We start from the raw sequence: 25,865 nt of genomic DNA, 5'->3' as shown, positions 1-25,865 counted from the left end.
TTGTTTATTTGAACATGTTTTCATTTGGCTGTGTAATTACCCTAATTTGAAGTGCTTTTCTTATAGATCTGAATATCCTAGACTGGAGTTTTCAGAATCTTGTTGCCCTAGCCCTGGGCTCTGCTGTATACATCTGGAATGGGGAGAACTGCAATGGGATTGAAACCATAGACTTAAGTCTCACTTGTAACTATATCTCTTCTGTGTCCTGGATAAAAGAGGGAACTTGCCTGGCAGTTGGCACCAGCGAGGGAGAAGTGCAAGTACTGGCCAGTTTTTTTTCTCATTATGTTCTCTGTGTATTACTACACTATAATTGACTTTTAATAATAAGTTAATGTAAAGTAGAGAAACTAGGTGTGGCTCTTAAAGTATGGGGAATAAAAGGAGATGACATTCTACTTTTTTTTTTTTTTTTTTAACTGAATGGTTTTTAACGAAGACTTAAGGGTACTCTGGTTAGTTTCCACCACAATCTTTCTGTCATGTTTAAAAATATATTTTCTCTGAAACTAAAGTTGGGCTTGTAGAATCTCCAGTTCTGGAGCTTTGGAGAGAGGAAGATACTTTCAGTTCTCCTTTTCACCTGAAGCCATGATTAGGAGTCTGTACTAATTTTTTTTTTTTTTTTCCTGACAGGCTCTTTGAAATGGGGATTTATTGAGCTTCCATCAGTCTATCTAATTTCTCATGTATCATTATTATTATTTTTTGTTACTAACAGAATAAACAACACCATTCATGTGCAAATGATTCAGGAGGGCCACAGATGGCTCTCTCACTGCTTTCTCATCTCTGCAATGATAATGAATGCTGTGAAGTCTATGTCATAATTTCTTCTTACACCAAAATTGTCATTCCCCTTGGTGATCAGAATATTATCTGTAGCTGGCAGGAAAGGAGTCTCTTAGCAATAAGTGGAATTTCTGATTCTAGGAAGTGTCCGGGTACCCACATCTTATTAATACATTTGTTGGTAACTGTAGGTAGATTTCCAGATTTGTAATTCTCACAATTCAGAAGGAGCTAGAAATGTGGTAATGATTCTCAACCCTTGGCTACACATTGAATTCACCTGGGGAGCTTTAAAACAATTGCCATATCCCCAGGTTCTACTCCGCCAACTAAATCTGCATCCATAGTGGTACAGACTCCCCAGCTGATTCTAATACACAGTCAGAATTGAGAACTGCTGGCTAGAGGTGCTGGGTTTTCACTTAGTACAAAAACTAACAATATCAACAGTAATTGGCTCTCAGGCCTTTGAGAAGACAGTGGGCTGTGAAAACTCCAATGCTACATAACTCTCCTTGTTCATTTTTTCAGTTATGGGATGTGGTAACTAAAAAGCGGCTGAGAAATATGCTTGGTCATTTGTCAGTAGTTGGGGCTCTGAGCTGGAATCACTTTATCCTCAGCAGGTAAGAAGTGTCTTATTGGAGACAGTTGTGTTTGTATTAACAATTGATTATGGGGCCTGAGTAAACAATTATAATATTCAAAACCTAAACTGACAAAAAAATACAACAAAATAGGCCATTGGACTTAATATCAGGTATGATCCCACCCTCTCAGGTATTCTGATCTGCTGGCGATATAAGTGTCTTGGTGCCCACATGTACCATGTGTGCCTTCTGCATGGGATTCACTAAATTGTTCAGATAAAATGTGAAACTCCCTTTAAGCAAAAGGTTTCTCTGTGCTAAGTAATAGGTACTAAAGGGATATTGTGCTGAAATCAAGTGTTTATTGCTATCAGTATCTATACTATGGAATATGTTGAGCTCTTTGGGGCACATTTCCAATTCACAGACCCACAGAAATTATGGCGGAAGGAACCTCGTAGATTATCCTGTTCAGTAGTTCTCAAACTTAAGCATGCATCACAATCACCTGGAGGGCTCCTCAAAACGCAGATTGCTGGCTTCACTTGGGGGGCTTCAGATCCATTAGGTCTTGAGGGGCTGGTAATTGCCATTTCTCATTTCCCAAGTGATGCTGATGATGTATCCCTTTGAGAACTAATGATTTAGTTTAACTGCTTCTTTTTTAACCAGAAAAATTAAGTGACTTCTTCCTGTGAGCCTACATAACTGGTCTAAATATATACTGCTTTTAATCATAGCCATTCATTTTCATATTGTAGTTCTTAAGATTAAGGTAGACTTAAGTTAGATAAATCCCAAAGACTTTTAAAATGTATTTAAATAATTTGATGTAAACTTGAGATTTGAATATCTTGTGATTTTGGCCATACTTAAAACAACTTAGTTATTGCAGTCTCCTTTGTATGTACTCAAACTCCTTCCTATGTACTCAAGCTCCTTTTCTAATCTGCATTGTTAAAGTTTAGTTTCATTATCCACGAGGAAAATGAACAGATCGTTTCTTATAATAATAGCAGCTAACATTTTCAGACTACTCTGTGCCAGGCACTGTGCTGTACTTTTTAATGTGTGTAATTTCATTTTAATCACTGCAGTAACATGATAAGGTGGTCTCTTATCCTCAATTTTGTTTTTTCAAATGAGTAAACTAAGACACTAGCCTGAAGTCACATGGTTAGTAAGTGACAGAGTTGGGATAACCCAGCTGGTCTGGCTCCAGAGCCCATATTGTTTATCAGAATGCTGTTCAGCATTGCATAGTTTTAAACAATGTGACACTGGACTTTGAGAAATGTCTGAAATAATTGTGGAACATCATTTACTTACTCCTTAGAGAAAATTAAATTAATCTAGAAAGAGTTCATTATCTTTGAAAAAGTGATGTGATCTTTAGTTGTTTAGTTTCACATCAGTGAGCATGAATAGAGACATTATCCACTGATTAGGAATCATATTGCAGTTTGCTGTGACATTCAATTGGTTTTAAACTTCTTTTACATATTAGTGCCTTTAGCAAAACTAAGAGTGGATCTATAGGTTAATAGGAATCTACCTGTTAGAAAATTATTTCCTTTTTCTATGTTTAACATTTTAGTATAAATATATACTGAAACCATTTCATTGAGACACGCTGAAATATTCAAAGTTGCAGAAAAGTATTAATATTTCCTAGGTCCAGTATATAAACTACCATTTGGGAAAATCTGGTAATCTCAGCTTAATTTTCCATGGCTGCCTACATCAGATTAAAGTCATTAGAAACATCTATTAAAGGATATTTTTAAATCCAGACTTCAAACTCTGCCAGACAAATGAATTTCACTTGTGAAAAGAATCCTCCAGGCAGAACACTCCATCCTTATTAACCCAAGGAATCTCCACCTGTGTTTTCAATCTGTCCTAGGGGTCTTTCAGAAGTTTTACTTTGAACTATGCTTTCCTCCATGTTTTCAAATGTTTATGTAGCAACAGGGCTTAATTTTTTTGTTATGTAAACTCACAGTGGGTCAAGATTGGGGCGTGTTTATCATCATGATGTTCGGGTAGCCCAGCATCATGTTGGAACACTTCGCCACAAGCAAGCTGTGTGTGCTCTGAAGTGGTCACCGGATGGCAGGCTGCTTTCCAGCGGCTGCAGTGATGGACTGCTGACAATATGGCCCCACGACCCAGGTGCCAGTGCACAGGGCCAACCGCTGAAAGTCATACCCCAGTCTACAGCAGTCAAGGTAAGAAACTCAGTAGCTTTCTAGGTTTCCTGTTACTCAGAGACCACTGGGTATCCTTCAGATATAAAAAGAAAATCATTAAGCCAATATTTTGAGATTTTTCTTTCTCTAGAATTTGCTTTGGAGTTTGTCATCACTCTCCTGAAAGACAACCCTATTTATGCTTCCCACTGGTCAGATTTTTTAGTTGTAGGTGACTGAAACCAAAGTCAAACTTATGCTTAAGCAAAAAAGTAAATCTATTTTTTCATGTAACTGTGGAGTCCTGGGTACATACGGCTGGTTTTAAATATCAGCTGGATCTAAGGCTTTGAGTAGTGTCATTTGGGCCCATCTTTTTAGCTCTTGGCTCTGCTTATCTCTGGTTTCATTCTTCCTTCAGACTTCATTTTCTGGGCAAGATGGCTCTTGGTAGCTTCAGCTTCAGATTCTTCCAGATGGGTGCTGGATAAGAAGCCATCTTTCCTTATAACTCTGGTGGAAATGTGCCAGGGAGGACCCTAGTCTGCCTTTGGTCACATTCTCATCTCTCAGTTAATAATTGTGGCTAGAGAGATGGGCACACTGACGGGCCTGGGTCACAAGCTCACATGTAAGGAAAGAGACCCATTGTCAGAAAATGGCAGGGTGCTGTGAAGTTAGATCAATGCTCCACCATGTTCTGCATAATTATTTATTTCTCTGACTGTTAAATTCTTATTTCTAGTAAAAAAATCCATACTTTCCTTCTTGAGGAGTTGGTGACACAGATGTATGTCTTGACCTCAACATAGTCCCAGAATATATGTCACTCGCAGAGCAAAGAAATGGTTCTACCTTATTAACAATAAGCAAATTGATTACAAGATGATTTAAAAGTTATTACAGGGCTTCCTAATATAGGATGATGTATGTAGTGACTACTGCCACTACATTGTGCTGCCCCGAAATTCCTGGCTTGTGGTTTTTCATGTCTACAGGATATTGAGAATGATGATCAGTCCAAATTCCCACTATTGATTACATGAAAAAAAGTAGGCAAAATGTATGTAAAATATTCTGTCTGAAAACAACATACAAAAACAAGACAAAAAAATAGTTGAAAACCCAAGCCAAGCAAGACAAGTTACCTTTTTAAATGTCTTGTTGTCAAAAATCTAATGCATTGAACTACTAAATGGGAGTCCTCTTCACTAAGAAAGAGTTTCTGGAAACCAGAGCAAGCCAAGCCTCCTGGCAGTCAGCACCTGGGGAATCACTGAACAGTCACCAGTCATGTCTCTTCAGTCACCAGCTAACCAACTGGTGAAGCAGGAGTAGACTTTGCAGGTTGACATCTTTGTGATTCCTCTCATGGTGTAGCTTCTAATTTTGCCAAAATATTTATTATAAAAGCTATCTAGAACAGTAGGGTATTTAAGAAAATGATTATTAATAAATATAAAAAATATTATCCATCATATGGTAAAACTGGGGTCCGTGGGTTCAGGGGAATTTCTGAGCCTCTTGAAATTGCAAAATTATGTTTTCTGTGAAATAGCCCACTTCTCCAGCCTAATCAGAGGTGGAGAATTGTTATTTGAAAAAGATAAAGCAGGGAACTTTAACTTATGATATATATTGTAGATATTTTATTTTGACTGAGAACATTACATTCACCAGATTTATTAAACTGTACATTCATTCACCATATGAGACGAAGGCCTTTACTTTGAGTGTAGGTAGGCTGATTAGAATTCCTCATTGTCTTGCTTGTATGAACTACAACCATATTTCATTGTTCAAGGTTTCTATTTATAGTATCTGTCTGATTATCTATTGCTGTGCAACAAATTACTCAAAAACTTAGAGGCTTAAAACAATAATAATTTCATTATCTTTTATGGTTTCCTGGGTAAGGATTCTGGGAAAATGTCATCGGAGCAGTTCTGGCTCAGGATCACTCATGAGGTTGCAGTCAGACAGCATCAGAAGCTAAACGTGCTGGGGGCTGCACCAGTTGTTTGCCAGCTGGCTGGGCATGCTCCTTCTTGCAATTTGCATCTTCATGTTGTGTGAGCTGATTTGGGTTTCCTTACAACGTGGTTGCCTCAAGCCAGTTGGAATTTGTGCTTCAGGGAAATAGGTCCAGTGCTTCAGAGAGCAAGGTGAAAGTGGTAATACCTTTTATTAATATAACCAATTTTGCAAGTCATGCAGTGTCACTCGTCACATTTATTGGTTTCAGGTTAGTCACAAGTCCCCCCAGATTCAAAGGTAGAGGAATTAGATTGTACCTATTGATGGAGGGAATGGGCAAGGCTTAGAAGGTCTTGTTGGATGAAAGACAGTGTTGTAGCTATCTTTGGAAAATACAATCTGCTGCAGAATCTTTAAAGTAGAGTGAGGCCAGGTGCAGTGGCTCATGCCTGTAATCCCAGCACTTTGGGAGGCTAAGGAGGGTGGATGGCTTGAGCCCCAGGGAGATCGAGGCTTCAGTGACCCCTTGTGGTAACACTGCACTCCATCCTGGGCAACAGAGTGAGACTGTGTCTTAAAAAAAAAAAAAAAGCTTCCAAATTGTTTAATTGAGTTCATAGAAGTAACAATCATCTTTAGTCCAAATAAAGTAGGTGATTTAATTAAATATTTACATGTGATTTGATGAAATCACAGTTATAATAACAAGTTCACCTGTTATAAACAGGTTTGGCAAAACACAGTGGGTTCTATAAACCTACAGCTTAATTAGTGGGAGCAGAAGTGTGGAGCATTCTAGAGAACAGAAGATTAGTATGCTATGGGTAGAAATAAATATATTTTACAGAAGGAGAGGAGAACTTTGGTAAATTTAGCAAGTTGGTTAAATGAAGAATGAGAGGAACTATTGTATATTCAGATGTGTGTTTTTAAAAAATGGACTCAAACTTGTAAGAAAAGCATTAAGATGTAGGTGCTTAAATGGTAAAAAAATTCACATGGTGGGAAATGCTGGAGGAACATAAATACACAGAAAAAAGTTCATTCTTGCTAAGAAGAAAATAAATTACCCTTATAATCTGTTTTATAATTATTATAATTTCACTAGATGTAAAATAACATTTTTAACTTCATGTAACTTTTAGCCAGGGTGAAATTAGTATACCCATTGGATGCTGGTGCTGTAAAAAGTTATAACTGTTTGGAAAATTTTATGTCAACTCTTTTGAACCTTGGAATTTACTTAAAAAATTTGTCAGAAAAAAAAGACATGTAGAATATATTCATTACAGTGTACTTTATGAGAACAGACAACAAATAAAACACATGCAGAAAAACAAAAAAAATACTCCTTTCCAAAAAAAAGCAACCCAACCCAATACAAATAAAACCACAATACAACAAAAACCAAAACAGGTCCGGCATTAGCAGAACAAAAATTAATCAGGATACAACAGCATGATGGAATATTATGGGATTGTTAAAAATTATAATTGTGAAAAGTATATTAAAATGTGGAAAAGTGTTTATATGATAGGTGAAAACAACAGAAAATAATCAAATAGTATAAACACTATGTTTGCTACTTTATAAAATATTTTTACATGTAGAAGAGAAGATGCAAAAATGAGGGTGGTTACCAAGATGATTGATAAGGATACATAGATACATACAATTGTAGTATTTATTAAAATGTCCTTTAAAGTGATTGTTATAAGTCATTTTAATTACCAATGTAAATGTGTGATACTAAATCCTATTTTTTAAATTAACTGTAATTATAAATAAATAGAAGGCAATTTTATTTTCTGAACTGCCTTAAGATTTGAAGTGCTTGAGACTTTTGAGTTGTGAGCAATCACATATAGTTCTCTTTTATCTGACCACTACCTGGAACATAAGGACACAGGTAGACAAATCAGAGAAAGCCTGCATTTTCAGAGCCAATTTGCAAGGGCACGTGTGAACTACTCCAGCAGCAGATTTTTGCCCCATAGTATGTATTGCATGTAGCTTTCCAACTGTTATTGCATAGTCTATGTTAAAAAAATCCACAATTGTTATCATAATTTGAGTCATGTTAGGTATCTTCCCTTCCAGAAGTGACTGCTAGTCCCTGAGGAGTAATCTCTAGAGGGTGCAGTTGCTCCTGCCTTTGGATAGCAGGCCCAGGAGAGCTGTGACAGGTGCAGACCTGGGGACTTGCTGCTTACTTAAGTGCATCACATTCATGAGTGCACCTTCTTTGAAGCTGACCTGTCTGTGCTATTATGTGAAACTTTAAAGGCTATGGATTGGTGTCCCTGGCAGTCTGGGGTCCTTGCCATTGGAGGAGGAATGAAGGATGGATGCTTACACATCTTGGATATAAATGCTGGGAAGAGCATACAGACCCCAAGCACAAACTCACAGGTTAATATCTCCTCTGGGCTTCATCTTCATTTCAATCTTCTGCATTCTTGTGAAAATAGTTTATGACAGAGCCTATGCCCACAACAAGCTCTCTTTCTCTATTGAGTCCATAAGGAATTTGAATTCTCAAGAGTTTCTTTTTATTGTAAAAACCTCTTCATTTGTGAGTTCAAAGTTAATATAATTTGTATTTTCTATTTTTCATATTTCCTTTCTTTCCCATCACTGCTTTGACCATGAACTTTGAGGGTAGTCTGGCTCTTCCTGGCCAATGGTCACAGTTCACTTAAATTCTTCCATTTACTACACCTAAGCCTATTTGTATACTTGATCCTTTGTTGCCTTGGATAAACTTTCCTAGAATGGATGTAATTTCTTTAACATCCTACTCCAGCTGTACTGGAGGTTGGGTCATGGACAGTGCATACTGTCTATAACCAGTTTAAGTATATTCATAAGGAATCAGAAATTGTAATAATTCTGTATTTTTGATCATTATTTCAGATTTGTTCCTTAATCTGGCTACCTAAGACAAAGGAGATTGCAACTGGCCTAGGTACTCCCAAGAATGATGTGACTGTGTGGACTTGTCCCACTGTGTCCAGGTCTGGTGGGTTTTTTGGTAAGCAAATGGGTGAGTAAAATGCCATGCATCTATAGCAAAGTGAGCTGTTGTTGAGGGGAATGAAAGATTTTCTCCTTCCGGTTTTTCTCAGTACATATTTCATCAGAGGTAAAAGTCCTACATCCACCCTACCTCAGAGAGTGTATAGTTGAATGTTTCTGAATTTGACTAAGATGGTTCATCACTTTAAATTAAGTCATCTTCTCCTTGCATATGTATATGAATGATGGAGTGGTCATCTTGGGCAGTTTTTGAACTTGAGTTAGCATCACAAATCATTTTATTTTGAAGAAAAACTAATGGTGTAGAATGGGTGGAAGATAAGGCAATCTGAAAGGGCAAGACATTATTATGTGTCAGGAGGCCACTGATGACCATGAGGCTTCCTCTGTGAACATCTGCCCTTTCAAGGTAGACCACTATTCTTCTCAGCTTAGTTCTACCAACTTTTACTGGGTACTTCTTGAGAGAAAGACCCCATGATGGGGAGCAAGACCCAGGCCCTGTCCTCTGGGCCTTAAATCTTTTGTGCAATCTAGAATGTTAAAGGGGGCTCAAGGGTGAGTAGAATATCTCCTCTACCCAGCCCAGGGAAACATGAAGACAAAACTGGTGGTCGGTACAAGAACGGGGCATCCTGTAGAACTCTGATTATATATCCCGTCTTTTTCCTCTCTCCACTCACCCGGCTTCCTGGCCAATCCCTGGGATTTACTTACTCATTATTTATTTATGAAGCATCTATTATGTGGCAGGTACTTTCTAGGGTGCTGGGGATACCCAGGTGAACAAGAGAGACAATGTCCTTGCCCTCAGGGAGCCCACACTTTTGTGAGAGGAGACATGCAGAAAACAAATATATACAATGTTAGGTGGTGATAATACCATAACTTACTTTGGAGATTCTGAAAATGTTAACGGGCAACAATGAAACAGCCTTATCGGGTAGACTTCCTGCCTCTGTTGATGAGCCCGACTGGACCTCAGCCTCAGAATGACCTTTGTATTCTTCAGCTGTCACACTCTGTGGCCTGTATCAGAATACAGGCAACTCTTAGCAGAGCCATTTTGGTGATCAGGTGCAAGTGTAGGAAGAGCATGAGTCATATTTTTTTGCATATTTTAAATCAAAAGACATGCAGTTCCCTGGACCTTTTCAGATTAGAGAAGTATTGTAAATCAAGCCTTAAAACCTGGTTCTTTACAAAACTAATTCCAGCAGCTAGGCAGGGCCTTCATCTAGGTGGGGGCATGTGATAGGATATTCAAATCAATTTTCTGATGCTTGGAATAAAGAATGTACTTATCAGGTGTATTTCCTTGTTTCTCTGGCCCTTACAAGTGATAAGTACTTTAGTTTTAACTCCTTGTGAATTTTTTCACTAATATTAGACAGAATTTCCAAGAGTACATTTTAACCTTTTCTCTTAAAATGCTTATAGTTGGAGATGAGGTTACTTTTGAGCTCTTAGACACTCATTTTCATCTCTAACCCATTAGTTCCTTCTACATACAGTATTTCTCAAAAGTGTTTAGCAGTTATACAAAACATGTATACAAAGTTGTTAATACAAAAACATGCCATGTGGTCAGTAAGTTTGGAAATTTGGGGTTAAGCTAGAACAGTTTTTTCTCTTTATTTTCTTTTTATTTAATTTTTTTTGAGGCAGAGTTTCACTCCGTCGCCCCGGCTGAAGTTCAGTGGCACCATCTCAGCTCACTGCAACCTCCACCTCTCAAGTTCAAGTGATTCTTCTGCCTCAGCCTCCCTAGTAGCTGGGACTACAGGTGCCAACTACCACTCCTGGCTTATTTCTGTGTATTTTTAGTAGAGATGGGGTTTCACCATGTTGGCCAGGCTGGTCTCGAACTCCTGACCTTAGGTGATCCACCCACGTCGGCCTCTCAAAGTGCTGGGATTACAGATGTGAGCCACCGTGCCTGGCCAGTGTTTTCTTTCTTAAGGACCTTCCAAAGGCTTGGATAGATTATGTGTATTGTGCATCACCAAGAGAAGGTGATAGCATTCGTTGTTTCCCCAAACACACTTGGGAAATCTGTAGTGGGGGGCATCTTGAAGTACTTGTTCCATGAACACACTGAGGGAGCACTGCTGTGTCCCCTGATACTGCCTAGGTATTTAATTTTTATGGCTTTTGTTGTGAGGCTGTGTTTCCATTGTGGGTCAAGAACAGAGCCCTCGACATACACCTGATGATTGGGATCTGGATCAGTGTCTTCAAACTAGGGGTTATGATCATTGGATTATGAATGTAGTGAGTCAAGATCAGCAATAAAAAGTGAAATAGAATAGTATAGATGGGAAAATGGAAAATTAGGTAGTATTTTGTGAAACTTTTGTTATGGTTATGTAGTACATTTATGTGTCTATATATGGGGTTGCTACATAAAACGTAGTTTTGGCTGTGGGTTGTGGTCACAAAGTTTGGAACAAAACTATTCTAGATTCTGGTCACACCTTTACTAAGTTTTACCCTGTTAACCATAGTCATGACTTTTTTTGGGAGGGAAAATTTCAGTTAAAGAGACCTCATCCACCTGACCACAGAAGAAAGGTAACTTATGATTATTCCCACCTATTAAAGAGTTGTAATTTTTAAGCTTTAAAATCGGAGTAGGTAGCTCTTTAGCTTGTAGGGTGAGATCTGGCCTTTGGCTTGGTTTCACCATTCCGTGTATCAATATGTGGTCTCATTTATGACTATAGTTGCAGAAATAGACAACATTTTCATGCTTTCAGTGTCTGTATTCTTAGAACCTGGGAAAATAAACCCTAAAAAGGACCTTTGTCTGACATAAAGAAGACATTTCCCACTATCTGGTAAATTAAGATTGTCACTGATACGCGAGAAAAACTTCAAGAATGCCTTTGCATCCAATCCAAATGCCATTTTTCTAACAAATTCTAGAAGTACCTTTCCAATTTTTAAGTCAAGATAGTTTTCAGTACATGCTTTGGAAAAGATTGGGGTTTCCCCCCACCGTTGCTCCTTTTCCCTTTTTCTCTTCTTCATCACAACACAGAAGAGTGAAGACATATTTATTACCTATTATATTTATTGAATAGACTTTTCTTTCTTATTAATTTAAAAGCATTAGTGCAGCCTGGGCAACACAGACTCCATTTCTAGAAAAATTACAAAAATTAGCCGGACGTGGTGGCACACTCCCTATAGTCCCAGCTATTTGAGAGGCTGAGGTGGGAGGATCACTTGAGTCCAGGAGGTTGAGGCTTCAGTGAACTGTGTTTGCACCACTACACTCCAGTCTGGGTGACAGAGTGAGACCCTGTCTCAAAATAAATAAATAAATAAATAAAAGCATTAGAGTAATGTTTTATTATATATTTATCCTCTTCTTTTTAAGAGGCTGGATCTTGCTATGTTGCCCAGGCTGGAGTGCAGTGGCTATTCACAGGCTTGATCATAGTGCACTGTAGCCTCAAACACCTTGCTTCAAGTGACCCTCCTGAGTAGCTGGGACTGCAGGCGTGTGCCACTGTGTCCATCTCCTATATTTATCCTTTTAAAACAACTAAATCAAGTTGCTTTTCATTTATATGGTTTTATTATTTTTTAAATAATAGACAGTGGTCTTCCATAAAAAAGAGATTCTTTGGTCAGGGTTTGGTGTGTGGTCTGAATAGTCAGAGCGTTGAATTGGATCCTAGTTCTGGCTCTGCCATTAATTAGCTGTGTGACCTTTGGCAACACATTTGGTATCCCCAAATCTTTTCCCTCACCTATAAAAGGGGCCTGCATTGTCTTTATAAATGTAAACTTGCTGCTTCAGTTTATCTGATTAGTTTATTGAAAGCTGGGGCCCAGTGGGATACTTCTTGGGGAGGCCTGGGGTATGTGGCAGGAGCATAGCACTGGCATTCGTAGGAATGGGTGGATTAGAGACGACAGAACTAACAACAGTATAGGGCATGAAGGGTGTGGTAGGCTGATAAATAGTCTCCTAAAGGATATCCATGCTAAATCTCTGGAACCTCAGAATGGGACCTATTTAGAAATATTGCATTTGGAGATGTCATTAAGGATCTTGACATAAAATCATCCTGGATTATCCAGGTGGCCCTAAATCCAATGACAAGTATCCAGAATCACCTCGAGAGCATCCCTAGGGAGTACCGCCCCTGTGACCCCATGATTTCAGACTTCCCATCTCCAGAACTGTGAGAATCAATTTCTGTTGTTTTAAGCCACCCAGTGAGTGGTGATCTGTTATGGCAGCCACAGGACACTGATACAGGGGCAAGAGCACTGAGGGAGAAAACTGTCCCAGTCAGCCCTGACTGCTGTCTCCCAGCATGGCTCAGTTGGTGGCAGCTCTGAACCTGGTGGGTGTGGGAAAGCCCTTTATCCTGGGATGGGACTCATGACCCCACCTCACATTGCCTATAGTCCTGAGCAGCAGCCCATGTAACGTGGAGGAGTATGAACTGTCTTTCCCTTTTCCCCCAGGCCACAGGGGCAGAGTGCTGCACCTGGCTTTGAGTCCAGACCAGACCCGGGTGTTTTCTGCTGCAGCTGATGGGACGGCCTCTGTATGGAATTGCTACTAGCACCCAGCCCCTCTAGGTTTCAGTTTCCTTATTTCTAAGTGAAGATGATGATGTTGGCTATGTCTTCTCCATGGAGTTTTTATGAGTATCAAACAAGTTGAAATACTCTTCTTGATGTGAATGCCTGTTTTCCTGTTCTTTCTCAGATTGCTTTATTTGCTCTGCTTCCCAGAGATCGACTTCTTTCCTTCTCTGCTTTCCTCTTTCTGCCCCTCTTCCTCCCCCTTTTCTTCTTCCTCCCCTTCTTACCCCTTTCTAGAGATTCATTTTCACTACTTTATTCAGAATAACATCTACAGCAAAGATTTCTACTTCTTTCCCATCTGACTTTTCTCCCTAGCTCCAAACCTCATATTTCTGATTGCCTCGGGATAGTTCCCTTTCGAGATTCTTTCCTGTCTTTAGCTCAATCTCAACACATTGAAAACACGACCCATTCACTTGAAAAACATTTATTAAAATCTCACTATATGCTAGGCAGTATGTTAAGCATGCATATTACTTTCTCTAAAAATCAGTTCTGTAGGAATCTCTTCTCCTCCTGATGGTCTTATCCTTATCCTGGTCCCCTACTCAGGGAACCTCCTGGTTCTTCTCTGTGCTTCCTTGGTTCACCCTTTGCTCTCTTTTCTTTTGTTTCACTTAGTCACATCCTGCGTGCCTGACAGCCAGTCTGCTGTAGTTGCCTTATAACTGTTTCTCTTGACTCCACACCACTGCTAGGTTAAGCATCTAAAAGTCCCGTGCTGATCCTCTCAGTCTCCTGCTCGTAAACTCTCGAGGACACCCTATTACCAAGCACCTTTGACCTCGGCCTCTGGAGTCCTGAGCCCAGGACTTGAAGTTAGATCTGTTCTTGCCTTGGCTCTGCCATAAATACACCCTGTAACCTTGGATGTGTTGCAACATCTGCAAGGATAGGAATTTGGATTTGATCACTGCTAAGATTCCTTCAAACTTGATCAGTTCACTGTTCTGTCTTTTGAATGTTGATTCCCATTCATCTCCTATATTAAGACTTTGGTTAAGTCTTGTGATTTCCTGCCTTGTTGGAGCTTTTCTTCTAATCTGAATTCTTGCTTCTCTCTCCTTTTCCTTTACACACCCACACAAGTCCTAACCTCTCCAGGAAGTGTTTTGAAATGATGTTACCTGGGTTTGAGTTCTTGGCATTAGCCTGTATGTATCATCTACCTGGTATTACTATACTATTACAGCTGTTTAAAAAAATCTTATTACTGTCTGAATCATTGGTTATTTTGGTTTTAACATCCTGAGGAGTTTAAATTGAAGGCTTGAGAGAGCATGCATTATATTTTTTGGTGTTCCTTAGTATGTTCTACATATGACAGATAACAAATATTGGCTGATTTTTTTTTTTTGCTTCGACATGACTTGTTTTTACTAATACATACCCATTCCCTATGCCCCCAAAATCGATACAACATAACAAAAACTTTGAGAATTCAAAAGTAGAATGGTATATACCAGGGGAGTTTAGGACTCTTCTGTTAAATTAGTGTTAATTTGTCAATATATATATTTATTTTCCCTGTTTTTAAAATTTAAATCTGTTTGGTAATGTTAGTAATTCTTGCCTTAGAAAATTTTAGGCCACTGAAAGCCACAGGTGTGATCGTTTTCTGCAATGCACACTCTTCTTTAATGGTTTTAATTTGATCTTCCTAATAAGCCAGGTATAAACTGTAAGAAAATGTTTAGAAGAAAATGAGCAAAATGATTAGACCATTTCCAGTGTCCCCTGCTATTCTGTTGTGGATACTTCTGTTTTAATACTCTGACGACACTATGTCATGACCAAAGGCCACTTCTCTCAATTAATACTGGCACGTGAACAACAGGCTCTCATTTAAGAAAAATATTAATATATCTGTTACTATGATTAGTTTTGTTGGGAAGTTTGGAATATGATTTTCATAAAGAAAAAGGTAAGTTTTCATATAGCACACAAAAGCCTGGGCTACAACTTATTTTAAAATTTTGAAATTAAAAATTTTTCATGGAGTAATAATTCACATATAGTAAAGCACATAAGTCTTAAGTTTATAGCTTGATGAGTTTTAAATTTGTGAATAAACAACTGTGCAACCACCATCTAGATCAAGATATGAACATCTCTAGTACCCTAAAGGGATCCCTTGTGTCCACTCCTAGTTAGCACCTCCACATTTTTCTGACTCCTATCCCCATGGATTAGTTTTCCCTTATGCCAACTTTTAGATAAATGGAATCTCATCATGTGTATTCTTTTTTATCTCACTTTTCCTCAACATTAAATTTGTGTTGCATAAAACTGAAGTTTGTTCTTTTCATTGCTGTGTAATATTTTATTGTATGACTGTATAACAGTTGTTTATCCATTTTATTGTGTGTGGATATTTGAGTTATTTCTAGTTTTGACTTCCAAGAATAAAGCTGCTATGTACATTCCAGAACACATCTTTGGTGGATAAAAGCACTCATGTCTGTTTGGGATCTACCCAGGAGTGGAATTGCTAGGTCATAGGTTTATATATATGTTGAGTTTTAGTAGACACTGCCAATTTTCCTATGACGTTGTACTAATTTATACTTCTACCAGCAGTTAACAAGGGTTCCATACAACCACTTTTTAAACAGAGTTCAAAATCTGTAGTACGTATTGACAGTAGGGAATATTCCATTCTCTTTTTGCAGTTAAAGTCCTAACTAGCAATGAGGGAATTGTAGCAAGTATTTAAAATATCATTGTAGTTACTCTCTCAGAGCCTCTCTTTTATATAGTAGCACCAGGCCTCCTTTTCTAGTATAAAGATTCATCCCTGGTTGCATATTACAATCACTGGGGAGCTCACATAAAGAATACTACATCCCGGGTCCCACCAAATACCAATTAAATCAAAATGTGTAGAGGTAGGACCTGGGCATTGGTAGTTTTAAAGAGCTTAGTGAGTCTAATGAACGACCATGGTTGAAAACCAATGTACTATTATTTTAGCCAGTCTTTAAGCTATGCTCCTTCCTTTGTTGTTGGTGTTTTATTTTTGCACCTTCCTTTGTTTTAAGAGCCTGTCTCTTAGTGTTGCTGTATGTTATTGGTTTGAATATGTATTATGCATGTATATGTGTGTGTATATGTGTATATATATGTGTGTATGTGTATGTATATACATATGTAGATAAACACATATATGTATATATTGAAATTTGTATTACATAATATATAATATACATATATAAAATTTATATTACTAAAGGGACTATAGAAATTGAAAGAATCTGTTCACATAATAACATCTTGAAGTGACTGCAGGCTGATGACTACCTACTAAATTCACTATGTTGAAAAAATATGATAAGGGCTTTTTCCAAAGAAAACTTTCTGGACACAAGTGAACACTCACTCTCTACTATGGGATGGCAGCCACTGTAACTCTCATGTTGATTGGATCTACCCAGTCTCAAGAACAAAGAGAACTGAGAAATCACCTAGGTACTCCAAGGCTTAAATGCAAGGCACTGAGAAAGAAGGCTGACTTTCTACTGTATAATTTTCTTGGCTGCCCAAGTACTGTATTTGTATGCCCTAGAATTTGGAAAATACTGTAAGGCATTGCTTGTTTCTTTTTCTCCCATAGACTCAGATTCTTGTGTATAGCATGAAAAGCAGTTGTTAATGTGGAACAATGCCCTATATTTCCTTTTCCAGACTGGCTGCAGACTGGCTGTTCCAGACTGGCTGTTTCTGTTTCCTGTGGAATTGTGGAGCCCTTTACTGCATTTGTTGTTAGACTTGATCTTAGGGTCATTCTTGCTGGATTCTACTGAGGCAGAGAGATGAATAATTCAGGAAGCATTCCCATGTCACTTGACGCATAAATGACTCTGGTGACATTGATCACATAATCCCTCCCCCTTGCATTATCTACAAGGCTGCCGTATAACTCTGCTTCACTTTGCTGGAGCAGATCTGCCCACTAAGTTTACAAGAGAGGAAACAGGTACAGTCATGCAAATTGATTTTATATGTGAAAGCATTAAGAAGCCACAGAAAATGAAATGAAACAGTTATTTAAACTGCCCCCTTGATAGTCATAATTATCCAGCTGAGGTATTTCTTTGAGAGAAGAATATAGACACCAGGCCCACGAGGGTCTCCACATTTATTTTTACGGCCAAAGGAAGTGACCCCTCGGAAAACACCGTTACACAACAAAGGGCTTCCAGAATCTCCCTGGAGGAAAACAAGAGGGGTCAGTGTTCAGCATTACCACTAGTGAAATGGAAGAAATTCTGTAGCATTTAATATGAGTTAAGACCAACCTTGATCTCATTGAAGATAGTGCTTAAAAATTAAAACATTTGGAAATATTTTAGTATTTTTGAATTGGTTCACTTGGTTTATTTATGAGCCAGTGAAAATCAAAATGAAACTTGCACATGTTATCAGCTAATTTTGAGACTGTTGCTCTGCTTTTGGAAAGGAAAGTCTCCTGTTTATTTGTCATTTTCTCAAAATGCTTAATAACTCAAGCGGCAAAATAGTCAAATGCAGATGGTACATTGAAGCAAAGAATAAAAACTATGTTTTCTGGTTCTTCTAGCAGATAATTGCCTTCCAAAAGAAACAAAACCAAATCAGTCCCTTTCAGGCAAAAGTGGGCCTTATAGAGATACGAAATAAAGAACCATGTTAGAACCCGGGATCCTCCCTGGACAGGTATAGTTCCCCTGCCTGTTACAGTAATGGCATTTGCAGAATTAGTCCTTTAGGTTTAATTCATCAATAGCCAATTTCGGGGTGTTGAGAGAACAGGGAAGGATTGCCAAGCTTCAGTGGTGGCGGGTGGCTGGTGGGGTGGGAACTAACATCTTAGTATGCTGCCGTGGCCTTAGGATGCTGCATGTGGGTTCCAAAAGCTTGTGGTTTCCAAAAGCATGAAGGTTCTGGGTTCCTGGGAGCCCAGAGTGGTGGACGAGGGAGGGAATGGGGGAACTAGGGCAGAGAAGAGAAAGTGGACAGGTACTAAAGACAAATGTTTTCTTTTCCTGGGATTTGACTAGCTTTGGTTCTGAAGGCAAGACATAGATCTAGGGAAGGACAGAGACCTCTGGATTTCTCAATCTCTGGTAACTCCCAAACCATGCATACTGCATACCCTTCTTCAGGTAAGACTCCGTAAGGTCTTTGGGACAAATGAGAAATGCAAGCTAGTATTCAGTTTAAAAATCTGTAAAATGTTTCTTCTATTCTTGTCTTTAAGCATGGCCCTGTCCCACCCCTTCTCAGGGGGTTCTAGGATGGAAGCTTACACATTTTCTGGTATGAGTCATGCTTTGAACATTGAACAGCATGTTTACTGGGGATTAAACTAAGCTCTGGGAAGCTATAGGGTCTGGCTGGAAATATTCAGCCAGGCTTGACAGACATTTCAGACACGCCGATGTTAAATGGCAGAGGAACGTAGTGGAGAAGGAGAGGGAATGTACTGAAATGGGGAAAGCGTACTGAATGGCCTTGAGGAACCTTAACTTCAACTCTTCTAAGTGTTGTATATCTTCAAGTTTAGATCTCTGTATGTTAATATGAAAAATGAGACCAAACTTTGCTTCTTAGTAATTTTTGTAAGAAGTCAAAAATATGTAGTGCATGCACCCCATGCACTAGCAGTGAGCTTCTTATTTTTGATTAATGACTCACTTGAGCTGAGCACATTCATGTATTTGACTGGGGTTTTATTAAACTTATTTCAAGAAACTCTAGGATCCTGTAGAAGCCAGTGCCATGACAAAACAAAGCATGATGTTACATTTTCTCTGTCTGCATGACTTACTTCAATAGCTAAATGTGGGATCTTATTTTACTTACATCGCACGAGTCTTTTCCACCTCGGAGGCTTCCGGCACAAACCATATTCATTCCAATCACAGGGTTAAAATTATAGTGATTTGGATCATTGCAGATTTTTCTGTCTATGATGGTGATATTGACTTCTCTCAGTGTATCGGACTGAGATGCACTATTGTGAATCTTCCCCCACCCTGCAACTTGGCACATGGTTCCTGGTTTCACGTCATCCCCCTTTTTAGGCAGATGAAGGATAGTCACATATTTGTTAATTTTTGCTTTTTCTGTTAGCTGTTGGAAGAGAAACATAAAGTGTTAATGGGATAAGATAAATATTTACATTTTAACTTTAATTATAGTCCAAATTTTCAGGATCCTCTTTATGTGAGTTTTTACAACGGGGCACCAAGGAAATGTTTTCATGTTGTTGGCCAGATTGTAGAAGGTTCTATGACTTTTGAGAAGACAATCAAAGACACGTACCTGTAAAAGTTTAAGATCACCTTCGTGTGTGGCTGGGTCATAGCATGGATAGGGAAACTCTTTCTTAACACGCATTATCTGTTTTTCTCGCTCTTTCCTGGTTATTGAGTGAGCCCCAAGAATGACCTGGAACCTTTTGTCCCTGAGAACAGATACAACATTATTTACTGGATTTATTCTTTGTATTAGCAATTGAGCATATATGCTGATCAGTTTCATTGTCCCATTTGTAAGTATGGAGGTGGGGAGACTTCTTTGTGGCTCAGAAAGAAAATGTGTGCTTTAAAAAATAAAATAATATTTATGAATAAAAGAATGTTTATGAATTCATCGTCATCATCATCACCAACTTGTTTATAAAAAGGTAAACTAGGTTCACTGAAAAACAAGAGAATTCCATGGCAGCAAAGCCAAGCCTTGTGCTTGTCTGCCCCTCTACCCCTGCCTTATTTAGCTGTGATGGAGAATTACTTATTAGCTGTGATGGGAAGCAAAGATCTCAGTAGTCCAGGGACAAAGCAAAAAGCAGCCAGTAGTTGTAAAGTAATGTAATGAAGGGGTCTTTTTAAGAAAACAACAAACTCAAATGGGAAAACTTTCAGAAACAGATTGCCCCATGGAGGACCCTATTTGCATGGCATTGATGTTGAAGGGATGGTGGTCTGAAGGAGGGGTTCAGGAGTCTTTTTTTTCTCTTAAAGATTCATTTTGGTTATCAAAATCAAAATGCTTTCTGATGAACTGATGGTTAAGGCTATCATCATTCACAACCTAGTATAAACTACACCAACCAGATTATGCACACTGCCTCTTTTCCATTACATCAGCTGAGATTAGTCTCACTTAAACGATCACATGTACCCCCAACATATGTGCAACTATTATATGTCAATAAAAAGTAAATAATAAAAAATAAAAGAAAAAGACCTTAGAACAGTGCTTTCCAGTAGAGCATATTTTTATGATGAAATGTTCTATTTATCTGCACTAGCCACATGTGGCTACTGAGGACTTGAAATGTGGCTAGTGCGATTGAGGAACTAATTCGATATTTTATTTAACTTTAATTGATTGAAATTTACATAGCTACCTCTAACTAGTGGCTATCATATTGAATGGCCTAGGTTTACAGGCTTGATTTACAGAGTAGGAAAAGACAAGGCCTGGGAAGAGGTTGAATGTAGCGGTTGACAGGAGTGAAGAGGTGGCCAAAGATGTGACAGGAATTCACCGAGGCATACAAGAAGGCATTGGACACAAGCTTTCTGTACTTGATGGTTGCACCCAGGGCTCTGAGGGGGCACTGAAAGTTTCACCCTTCCATGCTGAGGCTAATTCTACCTGGGCATACAGTCATGACAGAAGCAAAGCTCTGCAGCACCTGTACCCAATGGCTTAGTGGAGATCTACAGAAAGAGCTTGTGGATGCTGCTTCCTCATTGCCTGATTCTTTGTGGCAAGTCTGGGCTTAACTTCCTTTTAGGCTTAAGCAAGTGCCTAAAGACTTAAGCGACATGAAGATACATGTGAACCTCCCATGGCTTTAGTGGGATCTACTATTTATTTTATTTTATTTTATTTATTTTATTTTATTTTGAGATGGAGTCTCACTCTTGTTGCCTAGGCTGGAGTGCAATGGGGCGATCTCGGCTCACTGCAACCTCCGTCTCCTAGGTTCAAGCAATTCTCCTGCCTCAGCCTCCAAAGTAGCTGGGATTACAGACATGCACCACCATGCCTGGCTAATTTTGTATTTTTAGTAGAGATGGGGTTTCACCATGTTGGCCAGGCTAGTCTCAAACTCCTGACCTCATGTGATCCACCTGCCTTGGCCTCCCAAAGTGCTGGGATTACAGGTGTGAGCCACTGTGCCTGGTCTGCTCTTTTTATTAATGTTTCCCCAAATTAGAGTATCTTTACAAACTTTTTTAAAAAAACCCAGGCACTTACAAGTTACAGTGAGCTGCAGTCAACACCCAGTCTTCTGCAATCAAAGCCCCAGCACAGATGGTTTTTCTGTCAAGACTAAGTAGGACCATGTAGGGTCTTGAATGAGGAGTTACTTCATTTCCTCCAATAATTTCTTCACAGACATCTGTTCAATGGAAAAAGACAAATCAGATTGGTGTTCAACCCCAAAGAGCTCTACACAAAGTCATGTTTCTAAGACCAGCCATACTTTTTGCACTCAGAGAGGAAGTCTGGTTGAGAGCATTTCTCCTTGTTTTTACTCTATGTAGACCTGCAGACATCTGATGCAAATCCTATTCCTGTTGGACTTTAGGGTCCTGCTCTTCCACACATAGAAGCCAGGCCATTGACTGTTCCAGGATCATTAGGCTAGATGTCACAAACCAGCAACCTCAGGCCCCAGGGCAGAAAGCTCTGCCTTGGTCTTTACCATCAACAGTTGCTGCAGGAGATGCCAGTGGTAGTGACAACCTCAAGTGCTTCCACCCTTTTTGGCTAAGTATTAATTTTGGGGAAATAGATAAGACTTTTAGAAGCCTCATAACTTCCCTTTTAACCCCAAGCCATTGCAAAAACACAGCTTATGAACCAATATTAGCATCATTTGGCTGTGACCCTCCCCCTCAGTCCTTTGGTCATTATGAGAGTTTTGGTTATTAAATTGCACTGTTCTCACTCATAAGTTAAGAAAATAACATCGATTACACCTCCCTTTCAATCTCTAGACCAAACCATGTGGTTTAATCTAAGGTATTTTCCACTGAGATATGGAAGAGAGGAGAGAAGATACTATATGCCGAGAATTCTGCCTAAGTGACATTTCCTTGATGATGATAGTGTAGAAGTAGAGACCCATTGTTAGGGAACAGTGAGAGCTAAACACAAGGCAAACCATACATGCTGATAGATAGAGCACCTTATGTCTTAGTGATACACTCTGAGCTCTCCACCTCCTGCACCAGATGTTCTTGGATTCTCCCAAAATACTTTTGCTGAGACTCATGGTTTCTTGAACAGGGCACAGTGCCTCTTGTTCCATAATTAGGACTAAGTCATTGCCAAATTCACAGGCAAGTATTAATGGCAGCTATAGAAGCCTTTCGTAAGATTTTATGAGGGTGAGAGCAAGGAGGAGAGTGACCACATGAAATGTGGCTAGTGTGATTTGAAAAAGCAGAGGTCTCTGCTTTTAAAAAGGGAACTGGGAGGAAGAAATTCTAGACTCTAGAAATAAAAGGGTAAAGAGCTTATAGAAACAAGAGAACTTCACCCAATCCCAATTTTCCTAGAATGATTCATGTACAGATAGATTTCAACCGTGCCTTGCTTTGCTGTGTCTGTTCCTTATATGGGCCCACACTGCCCTCTCTGAACACAGGAAACAAAGAGGAGCACAGCAGTTTGTTTTTGTTGTTTCCTTTGAAGAAAAGATATGGCTGGATTTATCTGCCCTGTTTTTTTCTGTATGGAGAATTTAACATGCCTGAATATAGTCATACTATGCCCTGCTTATAACATAGCCAACCTTTGTCTCAAATGTCCTGCAGTCTTGTTATTTTTATATTTCTTCCCTCTCTATCTTTTTTTTTGGGGGGGGGGGGACAGAGTCCTGCTCTGTCGCCAGGCTGGAGTGCAGTGGTGCGATCTCAGCTCATTGCAACCTCTGACTCTCTGGTTCAAGCAATTCTCCTGCCTCAGCCTCCCGAGTAGCTGGGATTACAGGCACGCACCACCATGCCCAACTAATTTTTGTGTTTTTAGTGGAGACAAGGTTTCACCATGTTGGCCAAGATGGTCTCGATCTCTTGACCTTGTGAGCCACCCGCCTCAGCCTCCCAAAGTCTTCTCATATTTAGGTGCATGATAAACCAGAGTTCTTTGGGAATTCCTGGCAAGGTAGGTTATTACATAAGTCCCTGCCTCCAAAAGCTGATGAATCATGGGAAAAACCATGGTTGGCTCCATATTGCTACAGCTCGAGTGTAGTCCTCACTTCCTAGTAGGTTCTTCAAGGGAAATCTGGAGCTCCCCAAGAGCTGTCACCCTTTCAGTGGTGATACCATGAATTATACAGCATTTTAACCCATGCATGCGCAGCTCATGCAAAAGCAGAAATATTGATTACCATTTGGTAGACAAAAAATTAGCTTAATAAAAAATATTATAGCACTCCCAAAGGGTTAATGAGGGAACTGGCCTAATGTCTTAATGTATTGCCAAAGAGTCTCTAGACCTGAGAAATAAGTATAAAAATTCTAATAATTCCTGATTCACTTTTGGTGTCTAGATCAGATTTGTCTTAGTTTTCTTTAAATGATCTATGCATTTTCTGCGGCAGGAAAGGCTGAGTTGACTAACTTGCCACTATTCCTTTCCTGGAAGGTACTATTTGTTTTACTAACACGAGGGTTTTGTTCACTCATTTTTACATTGTCTTTTTTGGCAGTTTTCAAGTTACAAATTGGCAGCAATAAGCATTGGTGGTTCTGCTATCTTTTGCAAAATAATCGTGAGAAGAAAAGATGCTTTTTTCTTCTAAAATACAGAAATATTTAAAATCCAAGAAAGAATGCTATTTAAAAAAAAAATAGAGACAGGGTCTCACTATGTTGCCCTGCCTGGACTCAAACTCCTGCGCTCATGCAATCCTTCAACCTCAGCCTTCCTAGTAGCTGGGACTACAGGCATGTGCCATTGTGCCTGGCTAAACATTTTAAGGCTTGGGGGAAAACATCTTCTTTCAGTATAGGAAGGTAATATTACCAAAAGTTCATTGAAAGTCTGCTCCATTTTGCTTCGTGGTCATAATGGAAATGAGAAGAATCAGTCTTACCTTCAGGAATTAGCACAAGAAAAACGACAACTGAGAGAGAGGATGCCAGAAATCTGTAGGAGTTCCTCATTGTGACTGCTGTCCCACATCAATCAACCTGAAAATCTGTTTTCAGTTCTTAACTGCCTCCATCTATATACTGAGAGTAAAAAGGATGTGGTTTCCTTTCTTTCTTTCTTTTTTTTTCAAATTTCATAGTTTAGCATTAGGAAACCAAATCCAAATAAGTGAGAATGGTGGATGATGGCTCACTGTCAGCAGGCATGTTTTCCTTTGCTAGGACTGTTGAGGGGGGTGCTGGAATTCTACAAGGTGGGAGGGGGGCAAGGGACCTTGTTGCCATCAGAGTACACCAGGGAAGACTGTAAAGTGTCTCAGCTAAGATTTTGAAGATGCTTTCATCATCTGCAATATTATCTACAGTATCCATGACTGGAAACTCCTGAAGACTTAAATTAGAGTTTTAATAAAAGTCCTCAAAATTGGTCACCAATCAAACTTCTTTCTAGCTATCTCCTTGGGTTATATAAGAATTAGCAGGCCAAGTGCAAGGGGAGGACAGGAGGGAGATTTATTTACATAGAGGCTCCTGCCTGGATTTTCCTTCCCCACTTTGTGGTGAGTGTTTATTGTGCTCCTGTCTGGTCTATGGCAGGTGTGGGGACATGGGCTGGAGGGGGTAGGGGCTCTTGGCCCTTTCCAGCTCTCTGACTGTGCGTTCCTGATTGTCTAGTTTCACAACTTTAGATACTGAAAGTATCTCTGAGTTTCCCTCCCACCCTCCCTTCCTGCCTTTCTTTCTTTCTTTCTTTCTTCTGAACAGGTTTAGCTGAGAAAAGAAGTGGGAGTCATTTTTGTTCCAATGTTGGGGAATGTCTCGCTCTAAGAAGAGTCAACTTCAGTCCCTGGAGGAACAGTATGCAGTGTACTTTCTATCAGAAATGAGTTCAGCTCTCTTTCTGAGCTGAGGATGTGGTCTCCAATACAATACAAATGGTCAGATGTGCTGTCAGGATGTTGGGTACTGAACCAACCATCCCCATAGTTAACACTCTGATGACTTCAAACCTAGTGGTTACTTCTTTAGAAATCAAGTGACTTTAGAAGGGAGCCCTGCTGAGACCCCTGTGTTTCTTTTTCTCAGATATTGCAAGTGTATCAAAGGTTCATCATTTTCAGTAATAGCAATAAGGTACCCTGCTACTGGGTGAGTAATTTTAGTGCAGACCTAAAAAAGTCAAATTGTAATTAACTACACCTACTGAAAAATTCTTAAAGAAAACATTGACAATTTTGTTTATTTTTATGTGAATGGTTGCTCTTCTTCCATTTATGTTGACTTCTAACAACTTTATGAGACATAATTCACACACCATAAAGGTCACCCATTAGAGCGTATGAGTCAATGGATTTTAGTATATTTGCAGAGTCGTGCAGCCATCACCATAATCTAATTCTAGAACATCTTCATTATCCCCGAAGAAGCCTTGTATCCATTAGCAGTCACTCTCTTTAGGCAACCTGCAATCTATGTCTCTATGGAATTTG

General features: G+C 39.2%; 2 protein-coding genes across 4 annotated transcripts in view; one reads left to right on the top strand and one right to left on the bottom strand.

Annotated features, from left to right (window-relative positions):
• CDC20B (cell division cycle 20B) overlaps window positions 1-14,482 on the top strand; it is a 59,226-nt gene extending 44,744 nt beyond the window's left edge. Inside the window, exons 7-12 of one of the 3 annotated variants that reach the window (XM_005556897.4) lie at window positions 67-263; window positions 1,327-1,421; window positions 3,391-3,616; window positions 7,841-7,966; window positions 8,471-8,588; window positions 13,082-14,482. In XM_005556897.4, coding sequence (XP_005556954.3) covers window positions 67-263; window positions 1,327-1,421; window positions 3,391-3,616; window positions 7,841-7,966; window positions 8,471-8,588; window positions 13,082-13,182 — 863 coding nt within the window. In that variant the 3' untranslated portion in view covers window positions 13,183-14,482. The remainder of the gene's footprint in view (window positions 1-66; window positions 264-1,326; window positions 1,422-3,390; window positions 3,617-7,840; window positions 7,967-8,470; window positions 8,589-13,081) is intronic. The other 2 variants (XM_045393712.2, XM_045393714.2) reach the window with 2 other exon arrangements.
• Window positions 14,483-17,184: 2,702 nt separating this feature from the next.
• Window positions 17,185-24,424, bottom strand: GZMA (granzyme A). The gene is made up of 5 exons (XM_005556900.4): window positions 24,318-24,424; window positions 21,464-21,608; window positions 19,514-19,655; window positions 19,052-19,321; window positions 17,185-17,416 (listed from the first exon to the last, which is right to left on the bottom strand). The coding sequence occupies exons 1-5, from the start codon at window positions 24,385-24,387 to the stop codon at window positions 17,255-17,257; spliced, it is 789 nt and encodes a 262-aa protein (XP_005556957.3). The 5' UTR covers window positions 24,388-24,424; the 3' UTR covers window positions 17,185-17,254.
• Window positions 24,425-25,865: the final 1,441 nt, after the last annotated feature.

The sequence above is a fragment of the Macaca fascicularis genome, chromosome 6, assembly GCF_037993035.2.
Source record: "Macaca fascicularis isolate 582-1 chromosome 6, T2T-MFA8v1.1".
In the NCBI taxonomy this organism is placed as follows: Eukaryota; Metazoa; Chordata; class Mammalia; order Primates; family Cercopithecidae; genus Macaca; species Macaca fascicularis.
This window is presented reverse-complemented; position numbering and strand designations above follow the sequence as displayed.